This window comes from Cavia porcellus, unplaced genomic scaffold (assembly GCF_034190915.1).
Source record: "Cavia porcellus strain 051 isolate PalLab524CR breed Dunkin Hartley unplaced genomic scaffold, mCavPor4.1 scaffold_30, whole genome shotgun sequence".
Taxonomy (NCBI): domain Eukaryota; kingdom Metazoa; phylum Chordata; class Mammalia; order Rodentia; family Caviidae; genus Cavia; species Cavia porcellus.
Window position 1 is genome coordinate 32824474 of NW_026947513.1, and position 27749 is coordinate 32852222.

The 27749-nt window shown below is 45.3% G+C and overlaps 1 protein-coding gene, 2 long non-coding RNA genes and 1 pseudogene across 5 annotated transcripts in view; 3 read left to right on the forward strand and 1 right to left on the reverse strand.

Moving 5' to 3' along the window:
* Hopx (HOP homeobox) lies at positions 1-27144 on the reverse strand. Of its 3 annotated transcripts, none has more exons than XM_063240727.1 (3): positions 26941-27144; positions 6168-6324; positions 1-758 (listed from the first exon to the last, which is right to left on the reverse strand). In XM_063240727.1, the coding sequence occupies exons 2-3, from the start codon at positions 6309-6311 to the stop codon at positions 681-683; spliced, it is 222 nt and encodes a 73-aa protein (XP_063096797.1). In that variant the 5' UTR covers positions 6312-6324; positions 26941-27144; the 3' UTR covers positions 1-680. The 3 variants fall into 3 exon arrangements, with proteins under 3 accessions (XP_063096797.1, XP_063096795.1, XP_063096796.1); XM_063240725.1 differs by lacking the exon at positions 26941-27144 and adding an exon at positions 6473-6727; XM_063240726.1 differs by lacking the exons at positions 1-758; positions 26941-27144 and adding exons at positions 765-5385; positions 6473-6803.
* LOC111757363 (small nucleolar RNA U13) lies at positions 3026-3133 on the forward strand (annotated as a pseudogene).
* On the forward strand, positions 14588-23020 carry LOC134474110 (uncharacterized). The gene is made up of 3 exons (XR_010044722.1): positions 14588-14845; positions 17070-17297; positions 18365-23020. It is a non-coding gene; the product is annotated as an uncharacterized LOC134474110 (long non-coding RNA).
* Positions 27077-27749, forward strand: part of LOC134474111 (uncharacterized) — a 5093-nt gene continuing 4420 nt past the window's right edge. The window contains exon 1 of the long non-coding RNA XR_010044723.1: positions 27077-27244. This is a non-coding gene — a long non-coding RNA (uncharacterized LOC134474111). The remainder of the gene's footprint in view (positions 27245-27749) is intronic.

Consider the following 27749-nt stretch of genomic DNA (forward strand, 5'->3'; position numbering starts at 1 on the left):
TTTTCATCAAAAAGCTGAAGCTTTATTTAGAACATCATTTTAGAGACAAAGAGCAGTTCATTTTATTTAGCAAAATAAATTTAACAAATACATTTAAATAAGGAAAGTTCAAGACTTTCATAGAATTTTTTTCTTAGTCACTTGCTTTCCTGCTGGTTGACCCGTTTGTTTCTAGCCTAACCGGGTTCTTTCCAAGCTAATGCAGCCAGAAGCCAAGGACCCATTTAACACACTTTGAATGACTCAGGTAACCTCTGAATTCTCTCCTATTGGAGCAGGAGAATGACTTGGGGAAGCATTTCACAGGAAATGTTCACCTCTTCCTGCCTTATCTTTTCAGCAGAGGCCCTGCTTGTCCTGAAATGGGTGGAAAATAAACCTCACCTGGGAGGTGGTGGTCAAAAGCAAAGCAAGGTGATTTTCACACCACTGGTCACAGCGACCCAAGGGGAAAGGAAGATATGCGTTTCCCAGCACTTGGCAAGATTCTGCTCCCACGGAGCTGTGCTCAGCTTCCCATTGTTATTTTCTAGTTATGTACATTTAAAAAATACAACAGCCTGTTAATTAGCAGGACACCTAATTCGGAACACACACTACACGGAGAAATCAAACGAGGGAGGAGCAGCAGGTAGTCTCGCTGGAGCAGGGCTGCCGGCCGCCCACCGTGTCCTCAGGCCTCAGTCCGTGACAGATCTGCACTCGGAAGGCAGCCCCTCTGACCGCCGCCACTGGGCCAGGCGCTGCTTAAACCATTTCTGTGGGAGAAAAGTGTGCAGAATTAGCTGTCACTGCAAAATCAGGATGCCTGTTCCATTTCTAGATGGAGGTCTTTGTGTCACCCGGGAAGGAGGGACACTGGGATGGTTCTCATTGTGATGCCAGCCGTTTCTGTCTCAGGACCTTTGCTATTTTCTAGGTAGGATGGTCTCTATTCTGTATCTGTGGAGCTCTTTCTCTCATCCTCAGGTGCAGCTTAAATAAAACCTTCGCAGTGAAGTCTTCCCTCACACTCTGTCTTAGTGCCTTGGTATCTTTACGTAGCTTTCTGTGCTGTGTATTCACTTGTTTTAAGTCAACAAATCTCCTATAACAGTGGTGGTGACCCCATGACATGTGTGCCGCAGCAGGCACTCAGAGCCCTCTCTGTTCACTCGGGCCAAGTCGCCCCAGCATCACCCCAGCAGCCGAGCATCAGATAACTGGGCCTGTAAGTGCCACGTGCATGCTCAGAGAGGGGCAGTGGCGCCAGGAAAGAAGGAAAGAAAGGAAAGAAGTGTGCAGCTGCAAGATACCAGACCTAGGGTGTATTTATGGAGGTGATGTGGTTGGAGATGATGGAGGCTCCCCGCTTTACATGGGCCAGTGCCTTCCTAGGCGCAATTCCAACCCCCGTGCAAACGGGGCCCTGGAGCCACACTGAGCAACATCACATCTCTCAGAAGGCCAGGGGGCTGAAGCGAGTTGAGCCTAAATCAGCATCAGAAGGAAAGTGCAGATGTACCTGAGCAGCAAGCACGTGCAGGGGGGTGCAGAAAAGGTGCGAGGCAGGTGTACAGGGCCGCACGGCAGCCCTGAGCCCGCTGCACCTGCAGCTCACCCTGCCCAAGCAGCTGTCTGCCCACCTGTATACAGGGGGCGCAGCAGAATCAAAAGCCACCCTTTCTTTTTGGGAGGGAAGCCTTCTTTCTCTTTGGGGTTGCTCCCCAGATGCCATATCTATGTGGGCAGTCACTAACTTTAGGGGGAAGAGAGTTTATGTCACTTTGGTGCTTTGTCCTTCTGCTGTAAAAGGTGGGTACATGTTCACATAGAACCCATGAGTAGGTTCTGTTAATTCTGGGTTCGGGTTGAGCTCTCTGCGTGGTGCCAGCTTCATTAATGAGGTCGCTCTGTGGAGGTTTCAAGGCCGTAAGTGCTGATTACACAGGATTCCCAGCGACTGGCACTGAATACACAGCGGCGTTTTAAAGACTAATTAAAACCTAGGGGAGGAAAGCCTGGCTTTCAATTTGGATTCATATAAGGCAAAATGGGTGAGCTGGCCCCATTCAAAAGAGCTACCCACATCTTTTCATGGTGCAGTGAAGCAGAATATTGACGAATCCTTCCCAAATATAGCTTTGGTATCAGTCACTTTTGGGAATTTGCAAATTCAGATCCAAACAGTTAACCACTGAGCCCTAGCACTGTGGAATGGGAGAAGGGGAAAGCTAAAATGTTTTTTTCTGAAGATATATATTTTAAATCAAGTGCATATTTTAGTAAATCACCTGCCATGTAGCAAAGTCATAAAATCCTTTGCCCCTCCCCCAGTTAACTCATAACTCATAACTTCTCACATCGATGCTAATTTCCTGGCTTTATTTTGCTTTTCTGTGTTTCTGCCATCTGGGAACATTCATCCCTTGCTTGCTTATAAATGACTGCCCTCATTACCCTCCCTCACTGATGGAGATTTATTTATTCTCTGCGAACAGATAATAATTAGACCCTGGGATAGGGAGGGGTTAGGGCAAAATCACATTGTTCTTGTCCTTTTCTCTAGCAACTAACATTTCATTCTTTTCAGGGGAGACCTTTAGAGGCCTTTATTCCACTGATAAAACATCCAACGTCTAAAATTGCTGGGTTCTGGGAACAAGCCCAGAACATCAAAAGGAGATAAAAATACTGGAACTGTCTCCCAAAACCAGTGCCAACTTCAGTGTGCCTGAACTGTGTGTGTGTATGTGTGTGTGTGTGAGTGTGTGTGTGACTGTGATCATTGAGACTACTTCATCCCCATCCCTGGGGGACTGATGAAAGAGCTCTCCCAGTCCTAACACTGATTTCAAAACAAGTAAAAACACATAGTGGGATTCTGTGAGCTTTTGCCTAACCTCAATGTAGGAGATACTTAGATTACTGCCATTCTAGGACTCCAGGAAAAGCAATTCGCAAAGTTGTTTCACTTAGTTTTTCCTGTCGCCTCCCTCCCAGAGAACTTTGTGCTACAGGGAAATAGTTACAAAGTGGTCTGCTGATCCTTTGGTGGCTGATAAGTGTGACAACTATGTTTTCACACCTGGTGTGAGGTGCGCCTCCCACACACCCTGTTAGGACATGGGTATGTGATATGACATGTCTGATGTGTGTGTGGGGGGCAATTCACTAAGCTCCCTAGCTAGAAAACGTGTGTACCTTTGAGGCCCCCTTGCCCCTGCTCAAGTGTGAGCAGTGTGAGTCAGTTGCAGTAACTGTCTCTGAAGAGCATCTGTGCTTGTTTTCTTTCACTAAAGTATTGCTTATTCTAGAGAAATTAACAGTATGATCCAATCTCCGGATGTGGCTGGGGTTACAGGGTAAGATGAGGATTCATGCATACGTGATGAGTATTATTTTATCTTCGGTGACCTTTTGCCATGGACAGGAGTCACACTGATAAAGAGCAGAAATAGGGGATGTGCTGAGAGCAACATCGATTATATGTATGTGTGGCCAGCCCTGGACTCTGTGGAGATATTTAAAGGGTCTCTAAAATCTGCTATGAATAAAAGTAATTTTATCAATACCTCCCCAAGTTCATCATTGGACATTCTATTTCACAACATACTTTTTTTTTTTTTTTCTGGTATCACCTGTCCTTTGGGCAGGACACGGTGATACATGTCTATAGCCCTAGCACTTAGGAGGCTGAGGCAGGAGGATCATTGTGAATTTGAGATCAGCCTGGATTACAAAGTGAGTTCAAGGCCAACCTGCACTGCATAGTGAAACCTTGTCTCAAAAAAAATAGAAGGGGGGAGGGAAGAAACTTGGAAAAGTGAAAATGTTGTTTGGAAAGATTAAAGAACACTTCTCTCCACCCACGCACATGGAGGCAGGGCTGGGATGGGAGGGGACAAGAATCAAGTGGCCTGAGCTACCTAGGATAACTCTTTCCTGACGTTTGCTGAGCTCTGGGTTCCAGATGCTTAGCTGGGCTTCAGCAGCCACCAGGAGGAAGCAGGTGTGGGCCCTGTGGCAGGAAGAGGAAGCCAGGGGTCCCCCACTGTGTGGCTGACTCACCCATACCCACGCTTGTTGGGCTTGGCTCACCATTTGTTTGTTTGAGGTTGACAGCAGAGGGGAAGTGGAGGAAGGGCTGTTTGAGAGGGATGAGCCACCTGTGTGGACGCCTGTGTTGGTCTCAGCCACGGAGAGAGGCAGGCACCCCATCTCCCTAACCCTACCCGGATTTCATTTTAATTTGCTAATCTCAGGTGATCCTGGAGGTAAGGCTGCCTAAAGTCGAGAGTGACTATCATTTAATGCATGGATTTTAAAAAGTCAATAAATAGGGGCTGGGGGTTTAGCTCAGCGGCATAAGCACCTGCCTTGCAAGCAGGCGGTCGTGAGTTCAATCCCCGGTACCGATAAAAATGAAAAAGACAAAAAAAAAAAAAAAGTCAGTAAATATAAATTTGCTTTTTGGTCCTTTCTCACCTCTAACCTCCATGGCGACCAGCAGTTTAAGGAGAACCGACTGGCTGAATTCAATTCCCAGCCCCATCACTGTGGCCTTGGGGAAGTTACTTACTTGGTCTTTCTGTGCTTCAGTTCCTACATCTATACAACTGTGCTAACAGCACCTGCCTTTACAGTACTGTTGTGGCAAATAAATGACTTAATAGAGGGTGCCCAGGGAAGCATATGGCATGCACCAGCCATTCCAAAGGTCACTGTAGGGCTGGGCGTGTAGCTCTGTGGTAGGGCGTGTGCTTAGCATGCTCGAGGCCCCAGGTTTGATCCTTAGCATGCACGCGTATGCACACATACACACACACACACACACACACACGCACACACATGTGAATTAAGGGGCTGTTAACACACAAGAGTCAGTGTTAGACCTCGAATTGGTACTGCGCCCACGATACCCTACAGCCTGGTTTTTAAAACAGGAGCTGTCTCTGCCGTCATTCCTGTTTCCTAAACATAGCATGAGGTTTTTAAACCAAACGGCAGCAGCCTGCCTCTTCAGCAGTTCCAAGAAATATGAGCCGGCAGACGGGTTGCAGTCAATCACCTTCTATTTAGTTCTGGCCCTAGCTGGTCTGACAGCTGTTCTAATCGTTGCCTTTTTATTTGACGTGCGAGTGAGAGGATTAACTATGGGCAAGTTCTCCATGCGGTCTCTGGCTCAGTAAACCTTGTTTTGGACCAGGGTCCAGGGCCTCAGTTCTGGATTCCAGGGAGCACCCACTGAGCACTGCCCCGAAACAAAATCCTGGACCTCTGGCCTGGGAGAAGGGAAGAGTAAGGGAATCTGCGGCAGAGGTGAGATCAGATGTGTAAAGCGCTTGGTGTTGCCAGGCAAACACTAGATCAGGTCCAACGAGTTTATCACACGTAACAAATTTTCTATGACCAGAGAAGTAAAAGTCAGAGTTTAGACAGAGTTTAAAAAAGAAAACTCAGCTAAAGTCTCCAAAACTGCACCTTGAGCAATTTCCTGGATAATATAACAGCTTTTAGAAAACAAATCATGCAATTAGAAGGACACGGGTCGCTACTCCCGCCAGCTGTAATGTCACAGGTGCACCTTCCTGGAGGACTCCTGAAAAGGACTCTGAACCTTACAGCCAGGAAATTTTTAAAATTCTGGACAAGATCTCCTGCTCTATGTGCTAGTGCGGTCTGAGTTCTGCAGCTGCCGCGCGGTGACCAACAGCGCTGTCCACCTCCCGCGCCTTCCGGGCGGCTCCCTCCTTGCCCCCCCCCCGGGCCTCAGTTTCCCCGTTTGCCGGACCTTCGGACTATAAATGTACAGCTGACCGCTAAGGTCCCTTGTGTGGGGGACACACTAGATTTCCCTGCAGGTACCGCGCACAGCCCAGAAGGGACACCGAGCCGAGAAAGCGAAACCAGCCCGAGGCGCTCGGGAGGGCAGTGGACTGGACGTGGGGGAGCGGCCCGGAGCACGCGCGGGAGGGGTGCGGGGTGCCGGGGTGCGGGGTGCGGGGGTGCGGGTGCCGCGGTGCGGGGTGCGGGGGTGCCGGGGTGCGGGATGCCGCGGTGCGGGGTGCCGGGGTGCGGGGGCCGGGGTGCGGGGGTGCGGGGGTGCCGGGGTGCGGGGTGCGGGGGTGCGGGGTGCCGGGGGCCGGGGTGCGGGGTGCGGCGGCCGGGGCTCGCTGGGCGCTCACCTGCGTCTCCTCCTCCGACAGGCCGGCCTCGGCCGCGATGAGGCACAGCGTGGTGGGGTCCGGGTGCTTGTTGACCTTGTTGAAGTTGTACTCCAGGATCTCCACCTGGTCCTCCGTGGGGCCGCTCGTGGGCTCGGCCGACATGGTCACCGCGCGGCTGCGGGCGGGAGGGAAGGCAGTGAGCGAGGGCGCAGGGTGCGGGGGTCCCACGCCGCGCGCCCCGGGCTCCCCCGAGCGTCCTCCGGCCGCCGCGCGTGGACGGTGGCTCGCGCCCCGCGGGCCCGGGAGGAGGTGGCGTGGGAGACCTTGCAGACGCAGCCTCCCGGGAGGGCGGACGACGGATGCACCGCTGCGGGCCGGGTTCGCTGCGGCCACGCCTCCCCGCGCGCAGACGCTGAGCCTCTACCCGGTGCTGGCGCTGGGGGAAGGGGCTGCGCATCCGGAGAACTCAGGGCACCCAAGCTACCCCTCCACGTGGGGGGACAGAGGGGTCCGGTTTAGGTTTCCCTTTGACAGAGGTGGAGCTAGGTTTGCAGAGAAATAGTTTAAGGCAGGGGACTGAGCCCCAGGGGACACGGCCACGTGGGCCCGCGTGGGGACCAATCCGACCCTGCAACCTGCCAACTTCTAGCCCGCCCAGGCTCTAAGGGAAGTCCTGAATCCCAGGCCTGCTGTCACCAGTAAACACTAAAGGGCCATTGCTCAATGTGACCCCTAAATGTGCCAACTACGTCCAGATGGAGTGGGGTTACCTAGCCAACGCAGTAAGGTCTGAGTCAACTGTCCCTTAAAATCCCAGACTTCCTCTACAAATTTGCCTTCAAGTTAGGAAAATGAGTCAGCCACAAATTTCAAGGTCTCTTGTTTGTCTCCACCTGTGCCAGCAGCTACCAGTTCCTAGGTGGCCTCCAAATTGGGGCCAAAAAAAATTGGCAGATGAGGCCCCCTGCCGTGTCCCCAGTTTAAGGAAGTCTTGGGTGTGTCTCTGGTTGTGGATTTGGCACAGGCCTGTCAGGGCTTGATGGTTGCTGACAGCAGAAGACAAGCAGAAGTATGGGAATCATGTCAGTTTGTTGTTTCAACCAACACTTGCAAAATCAGCCGGAGCAGACCCGGGGAGGGTTTGATGTGGTTTATGCCCACGGAAGGGCCACACTCCACGGATCTGCTTGCACTCCGTACCGCTGCTGCTGCAGCCTTTTCCTCTGTCACCTGCCCATTCTGCTCCTTGAGTAGACAGATGTCTTTACCTCTCCTCAGTGTCACTCAGCGGGACCTCAGGCAGGAAAGGAGCTTATGCTACGGCTGAGGTCAGCCTTGAATTCCTTGCCAAGTACAGTGAAACTGTGTTTTGGGGGAATTCGGGGCACCCCCATCTGAAAATCTGTTCCAGTGATTCCTGTCACAGGGCTGAGGCAGGAGAGTGTCAAGCCAGGTCAGAAATGCCTCGTCTCCTGTTTGCAGTCCTCCCCCTCCTTTGCCACACAAGCTGAGGGCTCAGAGAACCTTGGAAATGCGCCCTGCAGGCCTGCCCTGTCACAGGCCACGAGGGGGAGGCTGAGGCTGGTTTTCCCAGCCCCAATTTTTGCCTAAGCAGTGATCAGCACTAGGAATGGAGGCCTCAGCTCTGCTCTGGGCCCCTGTCCAGCTGGCCTCTGAGTAGCTCAGTTTGGTAGAAAGCAGTCCAGAGGACAGCAGACAGGGGCTCATTGCCATCTGGACTGGGCATGAGTTGCAGGCAAAGCTCATCGCTAAAACTCGGACCACTGCTCATTTTGTCTAAGAACAGACAGTGGAGTACCGTTGCCTCTAATTTTCTCCCTCACCCTAGAAAGATTCTGTGTAATTACGTGGCCAAACTGCCTCTTTCATGAGAGCCTGCTGCTTCCTGTAGGACCTGTGGTCCTTCAGAACGAGTTTTCTAAACCGGATTCAGCTTAACGATGGCAGTATACATACTTTCCTCCTCTTTTCGTTACTGCTGTTCTAGAACTCAAGGCCTGCTCATGTTCTTAGGTTGAATTGGGTGCATTTTATTTTCTTAGGCTTCTGTGGCTTCCTGTGATGGATATTGAGTGCAGTTTTGTGGGCAGGTCCTGGTTGACTTTAAAGGCCTTGGCGGGTTGGTTGGCTGAGAGCCATGTCCTTGGCTGGCAGCTAAGGAGACTTGGGAGGGCCACTGAATAGGACCTACTTCTCCAAGGGTACGTCAGACTTGCTTGGCTTCTAGAAATGAGGGCGAAAGATCTCTGCTGGCAGACATATTTGCTTTTCCTCACAGCTCAGCCTGTTACTTCAGCCCTCTTTGGTTGACAAATGTTTGGTGTTGCTTCACTTCTCTCTCTGTCTCTGTCTCTGTCTCTGTCTCTGTCTCACTGTATGAATCAAGCCTCCCTAGTAACCTTGGCCTTACGCATTTTCTCAGCTGTATCCGGTATAAAGGCGTTAGAAGCTTCTCTGAAGGTAGCCTACACAATCTCATCTCAAAAGAATTAAAAATATTTTAAAGTTACTTAAATTTTCACCTTATACAAATTTTATTGATGTGGTTATCATATCTTATGAAACATTCAAAGAGAGATTTGTCCTGTCATTGTGTTTTTCTTTTCTGTTTAGGGGAAGTCATTGCGTAAATGTTTTCAAGAGGTTAAATAAAAACTGCTGGTTTTCTTTTGCTCTAAATTGAGTCCTAAGCCAGGATAGACAAATGTGTCGGTCTGATAGCTTTACTTTTTGTCCCTTAACCCTGCAGTCCATTTATTTAGAAAGTGTTGCCTATATAAACTAGCTCACAGAAAGTGCATAAATTGACCAACTGTAGTTACTTTTCTGGCATCTCTCGCCCTGTTTTGGCCATTCTGACTCTGTAACGTCACAAGTGTCAAGCTGAGAGAGACAGCTCCTGTAAGAAGGTTGCTGAGGTGAGCTGGCTACAAAGGATTTCTCCTTTGTAACGCAAGTGACCTTTCATCTTTCTCCCAAATTGCGGTTGCCTGTATTTCTTTCATATTCAGAGTTGCCTACAAAAAGTGAATCCTTGGGACATTTTATATTTTCCTAAGTGAGAAAAATGATGTGTGCCTTTAGGGTGGCAGTCATAGGCCAGGAGGAGAACCAAGAAGCCAAGCCCAGTGTGCGGGCTGGGAGACGAGAGGCGAGCCTCGCCCCCATAAGCAATCTACCGATTTGGAGAAACACAGGCTGAGATGGCAGGTACTGAAGAGAAAACACAACTTAATGCTTGCGTTGTTTGACTGACTCTGCGGGCCTGAAGCCAATAATCTGAGCATCCATTTAGAGGATAACAATATGCAATACAGCAACTAAGGGGAATTTCCTTCTGTCTTGTTTTTGAAATCCAATATTGTTTTCATTGTTTTGTTTGGTTCCATTTTATTGATTTCTTTTATAACAAAAAAAAAATGGACAAGAGAAGAATGACATGTGGTCATTTCCACAAGAGAAGTGGTGGGTCTTTGGAAGGAAAGGGGGTCTGCTCAGTCATTTTACTGATTTTAAGGGGCAGAATGAGGTCGATCAAAGCTGAATCTCTCAGAAACTGATAATCAAAATCGGGAGGGCTGGGGGTGTCGCTCAGTGGCAGAGCACATGCCTAACGTGTGAAGCCCAGGGTTCAACCCTCAGCAATGAAATCAACACTGACAACAGGGGTGGCGTACAGGGCCACCTCTGTAGAGCCACACAAACGCTGAAGGTGGACGTGGAGGATTTATTTATGTATTTATTTATTGGTGCTGAAGATCAAGCCCGGGCCTCAAGCATGCCAGGCAAACACTCTGCCCCTGAACTACATCCCCAGGCCTTGTTCTTTCAAATACAAGCTAAGAGCGGTGGTTGTCAAGCCTGAAGAGGTCTCAGAATCAGCTGTGGGAGTGTCCGAGCCCCCCCTTTGAATCAGAGCCACGTCTTAGGAACCTCGCACGGGCAGAGACACAAAAAAAAATTTCTGTTCTTGCAAGATACGCACTTTAATCATTAAAATGGACTATAATGAGGCTGGGGATGTAGCTTAGTGGTACACACTTGCCTAGCATATGCAAAACCCCAGGTTTCATTCCCAGTGCCACAGAAAAAAAGAAAGAAAGAAAAGAAAAGAAATGTATTGAAATTCTTAGACCTCATACTTGCTCTGATGTTGTGTGTCATCTTAACATCTGAGTAGATGGCAGGTAGAGATAGTTTAAAAGGAATAAACTTTGGGGGTCAAGATGGATCCTAGGGATAGAATCCAGAGCCTTACACTGAGCTACATCTCCAGCCTTCTTTGTTTGTTTTTAGTTTGAGACATAGTCTCACTAAGTTGAGCTAAGTTGCCCAGGTCACATTTGAATTTGCAATCTTCCTGCCTCAGCCTCCCAGAGTGTGGAAACTACGGGCATGCTCCACCACGCAAAGCAATGAATAATCTTTACAGGTACATAGTGGAATAAACAGATTGACCCAACATGCTACTAATCTTTGTATATCTGGTCAGGAATGAGCAGAATGCCTTTAACATTATGTAAGAAATTCTGTGCTTTCAAAAATTTAGAAAATTCAGAGAATTAAAACAACTTGGAAAACAAAACTAAAAATGTTAGAGAAAATTACAAGGGGTGATCAAAAGTATGGTGACTGTTTAAGGTTTTTAAATGTATTAGGGTAAAACACACATTGCCATGAATTCCCCTCACTTCTAACACTCTTGTCCATCAATCTTGCTTGTTTCTGAAGCAGTGCTGGAGGTCCTCTTTCCTGAATGTCTATGAGATGTGAGGAAAATTCAGTAAATGCTGCTGCCAGCTGCCATCAGACAGAAAGGCGGGTTTTAAGAACAACAGGACACATCACCATCTACTTTACTCACTGGATGTGACACAATACCAATGGTGCCTCGTTACCAAATTAAAAATGACCTCTACAGGTAAACACTTTGAATTAGTTCAGGACCTCAAGGTAGCCATGACAGCACAACTAAAGACACGAAACAGAACTTCCAGAGCAGCTTCAAAAAGTGCCAGGATGTGATTAGTGGGCTCAAAGTGACAGCGGGTATTTCTGAGTGGAATTAATGGACCTGTTTCTTTTATTATGATTTTTAAAATTTCAATGCATACAACTTTTTTCAATCATACGTCATATATTACTGTGCAGAGACTAGAGTTTTAAAACGATTACTCAAAGAAAAACTCCACAATCACACATATTTCTAGTAACTAACTTTGAAGCTAAAAATTATAGTACAAAAAATTTGGCAACCTTGACTTTGACTGATCTTTAATTCCGTATATTTTCCAGTGATGAGATGCTACAATTTATCACTTATGTATATATTTTACTTTGTGTTAGTGGGTGTTGAGCCCACAACCTTATAAGTGCTAGACAAATGCTTTGTCACTGAGTTACACCCTCAGCCCCCACTTATGTAGATAATATATTTAATGGAACTTAAAACTATAGATGCCAAACACATTATATACACATAGGGCATTATTGCTGTCTTCAAGGAAGCAACATTCCAAACCCAAATGGGAACATGCATTTTAAATGCTACAGCGCGTCTAACATTACCTGTCAAAATGTGAAGGAAATGTCATAATAGTCAAAATGTTCTTAATAGTTACATCTACATTGTGCAATTCTGAATGAAGAAAAAGAAAAGTAAAAAAGGGAAGTTTCCCTCTTTATATTTTTCCATTTTTTCAAACTTTCTATAGTAAGTACTTACTGCTTTAAAGTTAGACCAACAATTTTTTTTCTTAAAATTTCACACTCTCCTTCTCTCGCTCTGGTACTGGAAGTCGAAGCCAGGCTCTTCACAGTAAGCTGCATCCCCAGCCCTTTTGAACATTTTCAGTTTTGAACTGGGATCTTGCTAAGTTGTGAAGTTGTCTAAGATAGATTCAAACTTGGGCTCCTACAGCCTCAGCCTCCCAGAGTGTGGGCCCACAGGTGTAGGCCCCCCAAAACCACATTCTTAAACAGACCAGTGGCCCACCTTGTTATGAGTTTTATTTTATTATTGGCAGCAATTGACAACCTCTGAAAAAGTCTGAGAGTTGTTTGCTAAGTCTATTTAGAAGTTAAGGATGTAGACATTTTCCTTTTCTATGGAAAACCTCATTGAGTATGAAAAGAATATATATAATGCACATGTAAGTTATGAAGCATAAATTAAGTAAAACAGTATTCTGAACATCACCTGCCTTTTTTTTTTTGGTACCCGAGATTGAACTCACAACCTTGCATTTGCCAAGCACTTATGCCACTGAGCTAAATCCCCAGCCCCAATTACCTGCTTAAGAATTAAGGCACACCAAGGCGCTGACAGCTACCCATACTCTTTCCTGTCCCCACCCCCTTTGCTGACCTAAAAAGAAAATCATGATTCTGAATTTCACGGTATTAATTGCTTTGCTTTTAAAATTAGTTTTATCAGGCCAGAGATACAGCTCAGTGGCACAAGTGCCTACCTGCAAGCATGAAGTTACAAGTTTGATCCCCAGTACCTAAATAATAAAATTAGTTTTATCACATATGTGTGAATCCCTGAAAAAGTTTTATGCTTTATGTCTTATTGAATTCGATAAAAATGATATCATACTACTGGGATACATAGTGCTTTGAAGAACGGCTTCGCTCACTAGGCATTTTTGCTAAGATCATCTGTATTTCTGCAAGCAGAGAAGCTCATTTATATTCACTGCTGATTCCGTTTTATAAATAAAAATTGGGGGATGTGTTTGCATACCACTGGATATCTGGGTTGTTTCCAGTGTTCTGCTGTTCTTAATGTTACTTCCGGGACACTGTCGTCTGTCTCCCGATGCCTCCCGGCAGGATTTCTCCAGGGTATTTACCAGGACTGGCCTGCTGGCTTATGGCCTGCATGACTAGTCAGCATTTTTTTTTTTTTTTTTTTGGACCGTTCAGCTGTACAACACAGTATCAGATCATTTTGCCAAGTTGTTGACAAAACTACTGTCTCACCAACTGTGCTTAGAGTTTCCTTTCCTCCACATCATTATGGACAATTGGTATTACTGACTTTCTTAGTGTGTTTCTTTTCATGAACAGTATTGAAACTTTCTTGATGCTATTTCTGTTTTTAGCTTGCATGACCTCTTGGGGTTAAAAGGTTCCATATGTTTACTATTTACTGTGCAGGAGTATTTCCTGTTCCAGCCCAGAAGGGAATTTGAAGTATTTTTGTGAGAGGTAGAATTCTGTCCCAGTTTAGCTCAGTTTTTTTCACCATTGATTGCCAGGAACAATACAAAAAGGTATGGAAAACAAATTAGTAAGACCTTTCATTGATTCATGCTAAAAAACGGTTACTGTTTTGCTTCTACAGAGTTCTTGAGAGGTAGTACTTGATTTTACACTTTAAAGATGTATTAGTCTAGTCAGGCACAGTGGCACATGCCTCTAAGCCTGAATACTCAGGAGGCCGAGGCAGTAGGATCACAAAATTAGAGCCAACCTGGGCAATTTAGGAAAGTCTATTTCAAAATAAAAACAAAAAGGGTGAGGAATATTGTCAGTGGGAGAACACCCCCAGGTTCAGTCTCCTGCACCACACGCACAAAAAGCAAATATGAAAGTCTCCAAAAGAAAACCACAGAGATGAATTTTTTTTTTGTCTTTTTCATTTTTATCGCTACCAGGGATCATACTCACGACTGCCTGCTTGCAAGGCAGGTGCTTATGCCGCTGAGCTAAATCCCCAGCCCACAAGATGGATTTAAAATGATTGAGTAAAAGAGAAGCAAGGATATAGAGATGGACAGAAAATATAAAGGGGATACACCCCTGGGATGTGGGTTTAAAATAGGGCACACACGCGTAGTCTTAGATGATGTGCTGCAGTGTTCGGACCACAGAGGATGATGATGGTTCAAAGGAAGATGGCAGGTATTCATTTCAGCCTCTCTCATAGTTTTCTCTTAGCACACTGGAAGGGAATTAGTCTTATATTGCAGGCAAGAGAAATTCATGAACTTATCCACAGCACCAGGAGAAGACCAACAATTCTACTTTGTATTCTGCCTATGGCGGCAAAGGCTGTGTGATTTCACAAGTATCAAGATTGACTTCTTTCTCCAAATATATCCTCCCCCGTGCTCTGATGTAAGAATTCCAAGCTATCACTGAATCGCCCATTTGGATCTTTGAGCGCAGCCCGAGTGGTGGTCTGTTACTTTTGGGAAGACTGAGGGTAGGAGAAAAGTGGGTCTTTCCCAGTGTGCGTGGGGCCGTTGCTGACCTGCTGTGGCTTCTCCAGCCCCATTCCACACCTCTCTTTCCCTTCCACACCTCTCTTCACAAAGCCCTCATGTTTATCTGAGCGCAGACAGCAGAGGTCATGGAATCTCCCCTTCAAGTTCAGCTCTAGTTCCATTTCACAGATGAGGAACTTGAAATGCATGTGATTTGGGGACAGGGTTTAAGTGTGTCCACGAGACCTCAGCTCTTAACACCCAACCCATGTAACGATTTTGCAAGCACAGTGGCAGAGCCACTTGTAGCTTGACAGCAACGAACAAGCATGTTGTTCTAGGACACACTGCACTTGACACAAGGAGCCGGAAGACTGAAATGCCTACAGAATTCATGCCATTCCAACGAGTCCCAGTGCCCAAACCCTCCCAAGGACCTTGCTCCTGCAGGTTTGTCAGGTACACATGTTTTGGGGTTCAGTTTTTTATCTTTCAGCCCTGCTGTGGGATTACACATGCCTCAATAGTTAACCCAAGTTCTTATTAAGTGCTCCTTTAAACTTTCAGTTCTGATGTGTTTACGTGTGTTCTGTGTGCTTGCTAATTTATTTGTTATTTTCCAGTTTACTTTTAAAGTGATCTTTTCTCCTGCCTTAAAAGCCTGTTGTCTCAAGTAAGAAACATGGAAGAATAAAGAATAAAATGAAATTTCAGTTAAGATAGTGAAAGTTTACATAATGAGAAGTCCCAAATACTGATCTTTTGAGTGATCACTTTGCTGGGCTTTGATTTCTCTCCTAAGGAAGGAGACACTGACGCAGTGATACACACCTGTGCCGTGCACAGCACTGTCGTAAGGTGCAGGTGCTGTTGCTATAGGAACAGGTCTCTAACCTAAGAGCTTGCTCATGCAGTACATGCTGTTCCTTAAAAGGCTGTGAGCTGAGTGTCCAGTGAGTCACCTCCTGCTTGGCAAATTGGTAAGAAGAGTCTACACATTTTGTTTTATCCAGATAAATCTCTTTTTCAATACTTCTGGAATAGTAAAGGATAATAGTTGAAATTACGACCTTCTTTAAAAATCAACTGCTGGCTAGGTTGCTTAACTGAAATACATGACTGGATGGAAGCTCTCCAAGCTGACAAAAGAGGTCAGAGGTAGAGAGAGGGCATTAACTGGGCAGAAGAGTAGTGAGGAAGATGATATTAGGCAGGAACAAATAGTTTATGAATTAGCGAGTAGATTTTTGAAGGTTATCTTGACCTCTGTGGATAATGATCAAACTGAAATTGCTCTGAAGTAATCTGCTCAGAGGCTGTCTCCTCCACTAATTATATACCCTTCTCTGAGGGCGGTGTCCTCTCAAACATTCACATATCTCCCCAGCATTCATTAAGAGTAGTTGGCACTCACTTGGTATCTGTTGTGCAGAACTTAACAAATGGAAATGTTATTGGAAATGACTTCACTTAGGATGTAACCTAGGAAGAGACTGCTGTATTTGCAACAACCAAGCCTAACTGAAGCATAAAGTAAGAAAATATATCTTCATAGATTTTTATATCTTTCTATTCTCAGTGCTGCAAACAGTGTAGTTAATTCCTATTGTTGATTCATACACAGAAATCTCAACTGGTTTTTATAAGAACAGCAACAACTTATTTACTGAGTGAGTACTATATGCCAGCCCCTGTCCTAAGTGGATAGAGGCATTAATTCACTTAGTCATACAGGAGCAGCAGCACTATGTGGCAGGTGCGCTTACCTTCATATACACATGTGGAAACTGCTATAAACAGAAACACACTGACACAAAACTTTGCATAAGAGATCTAGGGGCTGGGGATTTAGCTCAGCGGCATAAGCGCCTGCCTTGCAAGCAGGCAGTTGTGAGTTCGATCCCTGATACCGATAAAAACAAAAAAGACAAAAAAAAAAAAAAAAAAAGAGAGAGAGATCTAATTAATGTTCCCTAAATCACAAGCTTAGTAAATGACAGAGTGGAGATTCAAACCAGAAACTCTGGCTTCTGCACCTACTTTCTTGATCAGTTCCCCATATTTCCTCTACACAGCACTGAGTAGCTGTGTAGACAGAAGTTCTGGTTGGGTGACTGTGGTAGAGCTGGCCAGGGGCGTGGGGTAAGGAGTGAGCCTGTGCCCGGCCTTTCCTGTGGCTGCTCGAGGAGCAGTGCTTCCCTCCCTGGGCCATGGCGCTCAGCTTTGGTGACCATGCATGCCTGGCTCTGGCCAGCTCAGTGGATCAGCCGGAAATGCCAATTCCTACCATCACAACCAGTGCCCTGCCATCACCCGGGTGGCTTTCTTTCTCCTCATTCACTGGTGCAGATAGAGAGGGAACATGACATTAGTGAGTAACAGAGCAAGCCAGTGACACAAAGGTCAGTATCCATCACGGAGTAAGATGGAAAGGTTACCACTAAACAGCTGGAGCTAAGTGATTCAGCCCCTCGCTGTGCAGCCTTTTAGGAACTGATTAAGGACCCTCCTGAAACTGTTTTATAATGAGGCTCTGAGTGATCTAGACTTTCTGTGCCCCTTCAGAACACCGAGAGTATTATGAAAGCCTACCACAAGGGAAGGGCTCTGTGAGTGACTTCCAGCAGTGAATGAATCATTAATTAACCCTTAAAATAAAATTCCTTTCATTTGTTTTACATAGCAGGTCACTTCCAAAATCCCAGCACGTGGGAGGTTGAGGCAGGATGGTGGAGAGTTTGAGGTCAACCTGAACTACATTAGCGAGACCCTGTCTTACAAAGAAAAAGAGAGAGGATTCTGGCTCTGGTGCTACACTGAGTTCTTTTCACTGAGACTCCAGCTCCTGTTTTAAGTTTGTATGTGGAGATGTGGGACAGTGATGGGGCCCAAGCTTTGAGTATGCTATGAAGTAAGTGAAATATTTAGTCTCCCTTCTTACAAATAAATGGGCAATTGAAAGGGGATAATCCCATTTCTGGGATCTTGTGGGAGGTCCCCACTGGTAACTAGGCTGCTTTTCCAAAGGTCCATTTATGCGTTGGTGGTACACTGGTGGGCGGAGCTGCCTTCCAAAGGTCCACTTATATTATGGTGTTAGAGTACAAGATCAAAGTATGTTACATATATGTACGAAAGTATCACAGTGAAACCCTCCCTTCTACATAATTAATGTGCATTAATAAAAATGAAGTCTGGATTAGAATAAAAAATGAAAAACAAGTGTGACTTTCTTCATCTTGATATGGAAGCATAATAATTAGAGCAGGGAAAGAGGAACAAGGAAAAGGAATTTTGAGTGCTGGTGTGACACACAGCTTATCTGGGATATGACTAGTCACGTTATAACTATGGACAATAAAGAAAACGCTGGATACTGACATCCTGCCTTAGCGTGGGCCAGTGTGAACCCCTGTATCAGAGTGTGACCCTCACCTCCAGTTATTAAGATGAAGTCCTTACTATCTTCTCTTTAACTTTACAATTAAAGTGCTTTTTTATCTTATAAAAGGAAAGAAAAACCCAGGGTTTCTTAGCATTTCCTTTTCCTTCTCATTCTTTTACCCAAGATACCTGCAAGAAGGGGATGGGATTTTGTGTGTCATGTTCCCAAGCCTGCCACCAAGTGGCGCTGTCAGACAAGGACAGCTTAGTTGCTGGCCAGCGCTCATGACAGCTCAGAGACGAGAAAGGGCTTGGGAGTGAGTGTAAGGCAGGGGTTACGGAGGGAATGTGTGTATATGTGTGAGGAGTAATTATACGTAGGTGGTACATTTTCAATCTTCAATAATGAATGAAAATATAAAGTGCTGTGGGATAGTGGAAGGCGCTCTGGAGAAAGAGTCAGAGTAGGTTTCAACTTGAACTCCTCACTTAGTCTCATGTGTCCTTGGCAGTGTCATTTAATTCATTTGAACTTTAGTCTCATACTTGTAAAATGTAGCTAAAGCCTCCTTCCTTGTCTGTTTACTTCATCAGGACACAGTGAAACGATATTCGTGGACCAACTCAGCAAAGAGCAAAATGACAGACACATTTTCAGAAGTCTGATAATTATTTCTCAATCCAGAAAAGTGGAGATGTTGGGCCGGATGACCCTGAGATGAATTTCTCTTCTAAGATTTGAAAGATCAAAAGTGGCCTGTGTTTTACATTATCATGTTTTTCCACACAAGCAGTTTACTGATGTCACTGGCCCAAGAAAGGGCAGCACAGAAGCTCTTCTAAGCTGTCCTTGATTTGCTGAACACTCTGTACCAAATTCCTACTTCAAAGGCAAGTGAAGAGTCTGCAAAAACATTTTGAATCCAGGTGCTTCTTAATACCCAGGTTATCTGTTAAATCAAGATTTATAATCTATTCTGGAACACTTAAGAATAAAAAGAATGCTGTTAAGAAGCCAGATCTCAGCTGGCATACAAGGGAGAGACCCAGGCACCCTGGACATCTGGTCCCCCTCTTAGATATAAACTGTTAAATTCCTCATTTGGGTGTGGGCCAGTAAACAGCTCCTGTAGCGCTTGGGCTTCTCCCATGCTATGTGGATTAGTGAATTGTTGCCTAGTAGTCTCTTGGAGGACAGAACAACATATACTTTAGCACAGTAATGAAGAGGAGGCTGTTTGTTCACTCTTAAGAAAGGCTAGCGTTGCAGTATTGCAGCATAGTTAAAGGTAAGAGGAAACCCAGTAGCTTCAATTTCCTGAGCTTTCATTTTTATTGCAGTTTAAATACTAGGTTAGCAATGTGTCTGGTAGGATGAATCCTGCTTGGGCCTCTGCCTGATGCACATTGTTAGCATGGTTACGCTAATGCTTAGTGAGTGTGAATATCCATTATATCTCAAACAGGGTTCTGTCTTATAAGCAAATAGGAATTTATATGACCAAGCTTGAAAGCAAATAACAACAACAAAAATCAACTTTCTAAATAGTCTGTGAAGAGAAAAAAATAAGTAAAAATGGCAGCTAATAAATCTTCTTTTTGTATGTTGTGGTAAGTTCTTAGCTTTTGGTGGCTATTTAACTTCTTAATTATGTTTTTTTTTAGATGAGAATTAATTAGATTAATTAGGTCAATAGCAGCACAGGGAGATATATGTAAGAGGAGCAATGCTCAAAATTTTAAATGGTGATGACAGAAATCAGTCTGGTATTCAAAGTAAGTCTAACAAAAATTAGTCACACAGAAATAATTGAGAACCAAATAAATAAAGCTGTCTTATTACTCTGCAGCTATACAGGTACTTTAGAATGTTAAAGACTTAGAGATTCTTTCTGAAAATTTTCTTATCCCCACTACTTGGTTCTGTGAAGGGTTGATCATTCGTCATTCTGGGCATATTTCAACCATGACATCATGGTTTATTTTTCTGAGACGCTATACAGAATTGGACAGTATTTTTGCCCAAACCGAAACTACGTGCTAAGAAACAGTAGTCAGGGACCTGCGTTGCATCACACGCACCTGGTCACCAGGTGGCTGGGCCTCCCAGCTGTGTGTTCTTCCTTCAGTCACTGGACCCGCATTAAGCACGTAGGCATGGCTTCCTCAGATAATTTTTGCATTGCGAAAAATCCAGAAAAGACTCTTTGAGAGAATGGAGTTTTCATGTTGCACCAATATACTTTGATGAATGATGGTGTTTTAAGATCCTCTTATCATTCTTATTTTATGACTACAGTTAGCTAATGGATACAAGTGACACACAGCAGACACCTTGTGGAACCCTGAATTATGCTAATATCCAAACACCCATGCTGCCTGTTGCCACGACATGCAGTTTATGGGCCTTACTTTTTCTTCCCTTGAGTTTTTTTATGAGCAGATGTCCAAGCAGTGGGAAAAAACAGAGGCTTCAGCCTACTCATTACATCACAAAATACAGAAGAGGGCAGATATACTAGAAAACCCAGCTTAGAGCACAGCTGTGAGCCTACTTAAATATCTCCAAGTATCAGCCACACTGCAGAGAAAGACTTGACGGAGCCTTAGAAAAACTGAAGTCTCTCTCCAGCCCTAATGCTTACTCTCCAAGTGGCCTCAGATGACTCACGATTGCTCTAGACTGCCATGAAACATCTACATTGCTATCATCCTGCTCCACCTCTCTTGAGGTGGTGTTGTAGGATTGAGTGAGATGGATATTTATGAATGGTACTATAGATTGCAAACACTATATAAATATAAGGCATTAATCCATCTTTCCCAGTGACTCAGGATATAATGTTGGGTAACTGAATGACATCAGATTTTGCAACACTTGAAATGGCAAAACATTTTGTAAACTTTACTCAACCTCAGGAATAATATGATTTCTTAGAACATTTCATTTGTTCAGGTAATCAGCGACCAACATAGAGACAAATGCTTATCAAATTAATTAATTCAAATTTAAGAAAATGACATTAAGAAGGAGAGATCACTAAAGATTTCTCTTTAAGCTCTAAAAATTGTTTTGGTGATTCTTATTAGCATATTAAAGAACCCTAAGAAGCTCCTAAATGTTTGAAATAGTAGATCAGAACTTGCGGTATCCTATCTGTGTAGCTCATGGCAGTTCAATATTCCACACTGTGAGAGGAATCACAGGCTGTCTAGTCTGCCCTCCCTTTCCCAATAACCACATCAAAGAGTAGTCCAGTGTATGTTTGCGGACAAGCATTACCACACTGTAAGAATAAAAGGCAACACAGATGCTTCAATAAAAAAAAGCCATAGGAAAATTGCAGATTACTAATAAGCAGAAATAATGCATTAGGAATATCAACAGCAACATGAATTTCAAAAAACAGTGTAGAATTAAAACAAGGGAGACTGAAAAAGCAAGAGAAATAAAATAAAATGCAAAATCTAAGACGGGGGTCTTATGTATAACATGAATTAGAGAATGTGGTAATGTGAGCCTCAATATCCAAGTGAGCAAAGAAACCAAAAACCACTTAAAAGATTGACGGACTTCCTCCCCTTCCAGAGCTTGCCTGCAAAATTATTTTCAGTGTAACTTTTGCCGACAAGGAAGCATGTCACCGCTCATTGAGTGTCCTCTACTGCAGCGCACATTGAACCTGGGCTCCAGTTTGTCCTCAGAAGGATGAGGGGAAAGGGCCAGGACATGTGCATTTTTTCAACATCATTGAATGGCTTTTTAGCCTTCTCTTGTTCAAATTAATAAGACCAGGTCCTTTTGCTGCTCCTTCTAGCTTGGTCAGCTAGGAGCTCTTTGGAGCTCGTTCCAATGATGTGCTTCCCTTTTCAATTGTGAGCCCTGAGCCAGACTCGGGGAGGAGGTGAAAGTGTGGGATGGCCTCCTGTTTTTGCTACCAATTCATGCATCGCTGTGGTCATCTCTCAAGGGTGAAGAGTGGAGGACTTCATAAAGTCATAGACAATTTCTGCATTCATTACTGAATGAAAGTTTTGTTTAGAATAGATCACTCTTGGGCACCAGCAGACTAGAAACTTGGGAAGGGCTGAGAGAATGTAAGTGCTCAGGAAGGTTGTTTGTGTACATTTCCTTAGGGAGAAGCCCCACAGGAAGGAAACACATCAACAAAGACTGGACTGTGTAAGCAAATCTGTCATAACCCTAAGAATTTCAGGAAATCCCCATTTTGACCTATCTAGATCCAATGGCTAGAATGACGGTTATTAGGTTCCTGCCCAGTATATACAAAGATTAGAACAGATCAGTATCTACCGAAGGTTCTTTGTTTGGTTTTGAACATACAAGGGCTGAATAGTTCGTCTGTGAAAGATCTGGCCAGGTTTCTATGTTTAATCACATTTTATCAAAACCACCAGGAGCAAATTATAGGTTCTGTGGGGATTGGTAAAAATGGGCTTCCTTATTTTTTAATGAAGCTACTCAAACACGACTGTGAGTTGGTACAATCTTGACACAAATAGAGTAACTCACTTAACCTTGTGATGAATAATTCTTTGAACTCCCAGCGTTTGTTTGGAACTTTGTTTTTGATAAGCCGACGTACGTTAATGAGTTCTCAACCTGAGCTGTACAAACACGAGTCTTCTCACAGGGAACCTGAGTCACCCGGACCGTAAAGGACTTGGCACAGGGCCTAACCTGCTCCCACTGGGACACATGGTCCCACACTCTGCACCTCGTGAGCACCAGGATGACACCTCCACATCAGGGCCCCGGGAGCCAGGTGTGGCCAAGGAGAGAACACATGGGTGCACCTCTGTGTCGGGACATAGGTGGCCTCAGATCCCCATAGGCCTCCCTGCCTCAGGCATGCCCCAGGGAGTGGGCAGGTTGCACTCGGCCCACAAGGACCAGGACCTGTCCTCGGGTCCTTGATGGTAGTTTTTAAATGGCAGGTTGGTGTATTATACATCTCTCCAAGCCACGGGCCACCCACCTTTCTCCCATCTGGCATCTCCATTCTCTCGGTGATTCAGGAGTCTGAGGAAGCCACCAGCAACATTCAAAACCTCATAACACAGCCTAGCTAAAAAGTGTCAAAGTGACCTTTTGAGCTACCCTACACGGAGGAAATTTCAAAATAAAAGTAAATGGGTAATGGTCATAGAAAAGCCATCCAAAGGAAGAATTCTGTTACTTTTACAAACCTATTTTATCAGCCATGCCATCCCATCACTTGTTCTAATTCATACTTTTGATTTTTGTAGGGAAACTCCTGCAGGAAGCATTTGGCCTGCTAACATCAAATGGGCGCTGACTGACACCTTGACGCACAGGGGCCGGTCTGCAGTTTGCAGGGCTCCAGGCAGAGTTTGCTGTGCATTCCTCTCCCACCGTGCCTACCGATGCCCTGCTGCCCCGGGGTTCCCTGCTGCTTCCCTAGAAAGTCTGGGCAGGATAGTGAAGCAATCTCAGCTTTTCCCATAGGACAAAGGGCGGGCGTGGGCACAGCACCCCCAGGACAGGTGGCAGGGGTTGTGCTGGGACTGTGGGACCCAGTCCCCAAGGAAGGAGGCTTCTGGTCACTACAGCAGACTCTACTGCTCTGAGTGCCAGCCTTAAAGGAGCAACGAGTGAGGTTTCAAAAGCCCTGTGGACAGAACATAGTGATATTTTGTCTACACCGTAAGGACCACCAGGTGGCTTTCCAATTTTCAGAAAGATAAATGCAATATGGTCTTTTCCGATGAGGACAACTGTATTTAACAAAGAATGGTCTAATTCATAAAAAGAAATCCATCAGGGCCACAGTCTGTAGATATTTGTCTACAGGATGTGATTTGAAGAATTCTACCGAACACTCAGGATCTTGGTATATTTTCTCTCAGCAAGTTGTTTGGTTCTAACAAGTAGAGATTATATATTTTACCTTAAATGGATTCTCCTGATTGCCCCACTTAAAAATTCAAATGGTAATTATATTTACATAACATTTCAGAGAACTTCCAGATAAGTTATCTTACTGGAATCTATTTAATATCCCAGGGAGGGACATAATTCATTAAGTAATTATTGTCTATTAAAATCATAACTTTAATTAGCTTTCCCAAGATGGGTAGGCAAAGCCCTGAGAGAGTGTGATGCAGGAAGTGGCACATTTAGATGCAAGGGAGGATGGGAAATTTAAAAAAAAAAAAAAAAGACCAGGGCCAGGCTGTGAGTTGCTGGGTTCCACCCTCACCCCTGCCTGGGAACTGAACCCACAGAAGTACTGAGCGGGGGTGAGACAGACAGCAGAGACAGAAGTCACAAAGACAAATGTCACCCACTCTGGCTTTTGCCCAGGAAGTCTTAATTAAAGGACCCCGTGGTGCCACGCAGACTGATCTCAGGGCTAAGAATTCATGCCATTTCCAGAACAAAACAACTTGGCTGTGTCCCAGAGCACAGGGCTTGGTGCTTCCACCCAGGTTCTTTTCAGTAATTACTGAATAACCCTTTTGCTTAACCAGATATTATCCAGGAAACAAAAAGAAGCTTTGGTTTTGAGAATCCCTTCTGGTCCTCCCTTTCCACATGGTAGCACGTTCCTCCAGTATGGCAGCCCTGAGGCTCTGAATAATCCCTGCAGCTTGAGCCCCGAGCACTTCTGGTTCCAAGAATGCTCAGGAAGCCTGGATCCCCGTTCTTAGCTAGAGCTACAATTGTGGCCTGGGAACCCAGAGCAGCCTCTTCCTCCCACTGAGCTCCCATGGTAGTAGTGCTCTCCAGGCCTCCCTGTTTGCTCTGATTTGAGACACAGTGACCATGTGGCCCTGGGCTGTCCCCACACTCTATGGCCTTTACCATCTTCATCCATCAAAAGAAGGGCTTGAGTTTCACTCCTAGCTACACAGGAGAGGCCCCAGGGCACTTTATAAACTAAGGCCAGAACCACTCTCCGAAGGATTCTGGTTAATCTGTCTGGAGTGGAGCCCAGTCACTGATGTTTTATAAAAAGTTCTCCAGCTCTAACAATCCCCAGGTTAAATCATTGCTCAGTCTTAAAAACTGCATGATCCCTCCTGTCTTATCTCTATACTTTATTCCTTAAATTTATTATTTTCCAAAATTATTCATCTTTTTTTTTTCTTTTCCTTGGTTTTTTGAGAGGAAATCACCAAGTAGGTCAGCCTGGCCTTGAACTCCGTGTGTAGCCCAGGCTGGCCTCAAACTCCCAGTGATCCTCCTACCTCAGCCTCTTGAGTGCTGGAATTACAGGCTTGCAGCAACACGCCTAGCGTCATCTTTTATTTTCATGCTGCATTTATTTACAAAAAGCACTATGTTGTTGAAGAATGATTTGTTGTGATATGATTGACATATAATGCTACATATGTTTCAAGTGTACACTTTGATGAGTTTCCACATATAAAAATAGGTAGCTAGGCGTGGTGGTGCATGTCTGTAACCCAAGCACTCAGGAAACCAGGCAGAGGAACACTAAGGGTTTCAGGCCAGCATGGGCTACAAAGCGAGCTCAGGGCCAGCCTGAACTACATAGTGAGACCTTGTCTCAAAGAGACAGACAGACCGACAGAGAGGAAGGAAGAAACAAAGAAAGAAAGGATCAACACGTAGTGAGCATATCTATCACCTCCAAAAGTTTTCTTTGCTCCTTTGGTGATTCTCCCCGCCCCAAACCAAGTGTCCTAAATATCTTCCTTCACCTCCTTCTCCAAGCAACACTGATCTTCTATAGATGAACTGTGCCTTCTTCAAATGGAATCACGCAATACATATTGCTTCTTGACTGACTTATTGTTATTACAATCCTGGAGTTTAGATTTTTAAGCTCTTTGGGACCTAGGCCCACTTTTCTTTTCTTTTCTCTTCCTCCCAGTCCTCAGTCGGGGACTCAGAGAAACACTTAAGCACTATTTGCTTGATGGACAGAAGATTTTCATGAACTTGTCACAGAGCTTCAGCTGAGTGACCAAAAAGGGCCTTCCAGGTTAAGGGTCTTAGCCCACCATGCTCTCTCTGCAGGCTCTGATCAGCAGCTCTAACCCAGATGAAAACTAAAGCATGTTCTTAAACCAGGGTCTTAATTTAAGGTCGGTGGGCTGTTAGGCTCCAGAAAATGAGCATCCAGATGTTTGTTGGGGATGAAAGGGGCCGATGCCCACAGGTGAGAATCTGGGAAAGGTTTGTGGCTTTCACCAGTGTGTTTGCTTCATGACTGGGCACTTGGCCCGCACAACTGAGCTATGGGATTACTGTCACGCTGACTTCCTTTAGTGTCCCGCATGCATCTTATTGCACATGATGTCTTGTTATAAATCCTCAGCTATCTGTTCCTCCCTTCCTTGAGCTGTTTTGTTCTCTGCCTGCCCTGCTTGTACTGAAGCCTACGTCACCACTTACATGACAGGGCACTGTCTACTTCATGAGGACAGCATTCCTCTTCTCTGAGCCCTCTCATCAAAGCTACGGGTATTCTATTCCTTTTAATGCAAAGACTCCTCTTCCACTTAACAGTATACCCTGAATTCCTAGATACCATTAAGCTCAAATATCACAGATCTCCACTTCCTCAAAACCCCCAGAGCACTGGATGCCTTCCATCTCAGACAAGGTTGTCATTATAAATCAGTCTTATGAGAACAAGAAGCAACAGTAAGCAACACTGCACATTCACAATCTCGATCGAGAGATATTCCCTCCCCTCTACTTTGAACACAAAATATTTTTTTAAACAAGATTATGTCTGAGTTCAGAGAAGGCTGAGACCTCGAGTAGCAATTATCAGCTCCCAAACTACAGAACCATGCATTTGGCAGAGTAACATAAGTGCTGGATTCAAAGAGTCTTTCAGAAATAGGTAAACAAACAAAAATATTTCACCTGCTGGCCAGAAGCCCCCCCGCCCCCCACACACACTGCACCCACCAGCATTCCAAATCCACCTCAAACCCTTGCACATTTTGCAAAGGATTTGGTCTCTGAAACCCAGGAGCATTCTCTGGCTCCCTGCTGGCAGGAAGTATTGCATTTTAAAGTCTCTCTTCCCCTTCCATAATTTTCCAGCAGAAGAGCAAACACAGTACTGTGACCATAGCATTCGCATCTGGTTTCTACACAGTGCATTCTCTCCCTCAAAGGCAAACTTCTGAAAGTTACTTACTTTCCAGCAGCTGAGAAGTGGAGACAGGCGAGCCGGGGTTTGGAATCCGCGGGTGCTGATGTCAGCCTGCTTAAATAGCCGGGCCGGCGAGGAGGTCACTGATTGCACGTTTATTTACGCCTGAGAGTGTGTTCAAGCAAGGACCTGAAAAACCTGCCGCGTGGGCAGGAGGGAACCGACTGAGAGTCTGCCCAGGTTGCACAGCTCCTTGTTATTCAGGTTTGATATGCAGGTGGCGACTTCTGAGAGTCCCTTGGAACCTGCTGGTCGATATCTTCTTGCTGCTGTCGTCCTTCTTAGCTAGGTAAGACTCTTGGGCAGGACTAGAGGGGAGCTGCAGCCCAGAGATGGAGGCTGAGAAGCTGGACCCTGGACTGCCCCCAGCTTCCTTATTTGGAGCAGCCCCTTTTTGGCAGCTCAGGTCTAATGCCATCGATCTTACAGCTTTGCAGGCAGATGCCCAGCTAAGGGCTGGACAGCTGCCCAGTTAGTGAAAAGTTGTTTTCTTCTGGAGACGGAATGTACAAATAAGGAACAATGAAAGGCAGGGGACTGGCCAGGATGAGACAGTGTTAGTTCTCCTGCGACACTGTCCTCATGCCCATCTGTATGTTCTTTCTCCTTTCCTCTCCCCTGACTCTACTAATGAAATTCTGATCTGAGTTGTGCACAGAAGGAGTGTGAGAATCGGGGCTCGGCTGATCTTCCAGGGATGCTCCTCAAGACAAGGGTGGGTGTGTGGGTGGGAGGCTCAGGCAGCTGGGTGTTTATCTTTCTTTTATGAGCTAGATACGGCGGTTAGTAAGGCA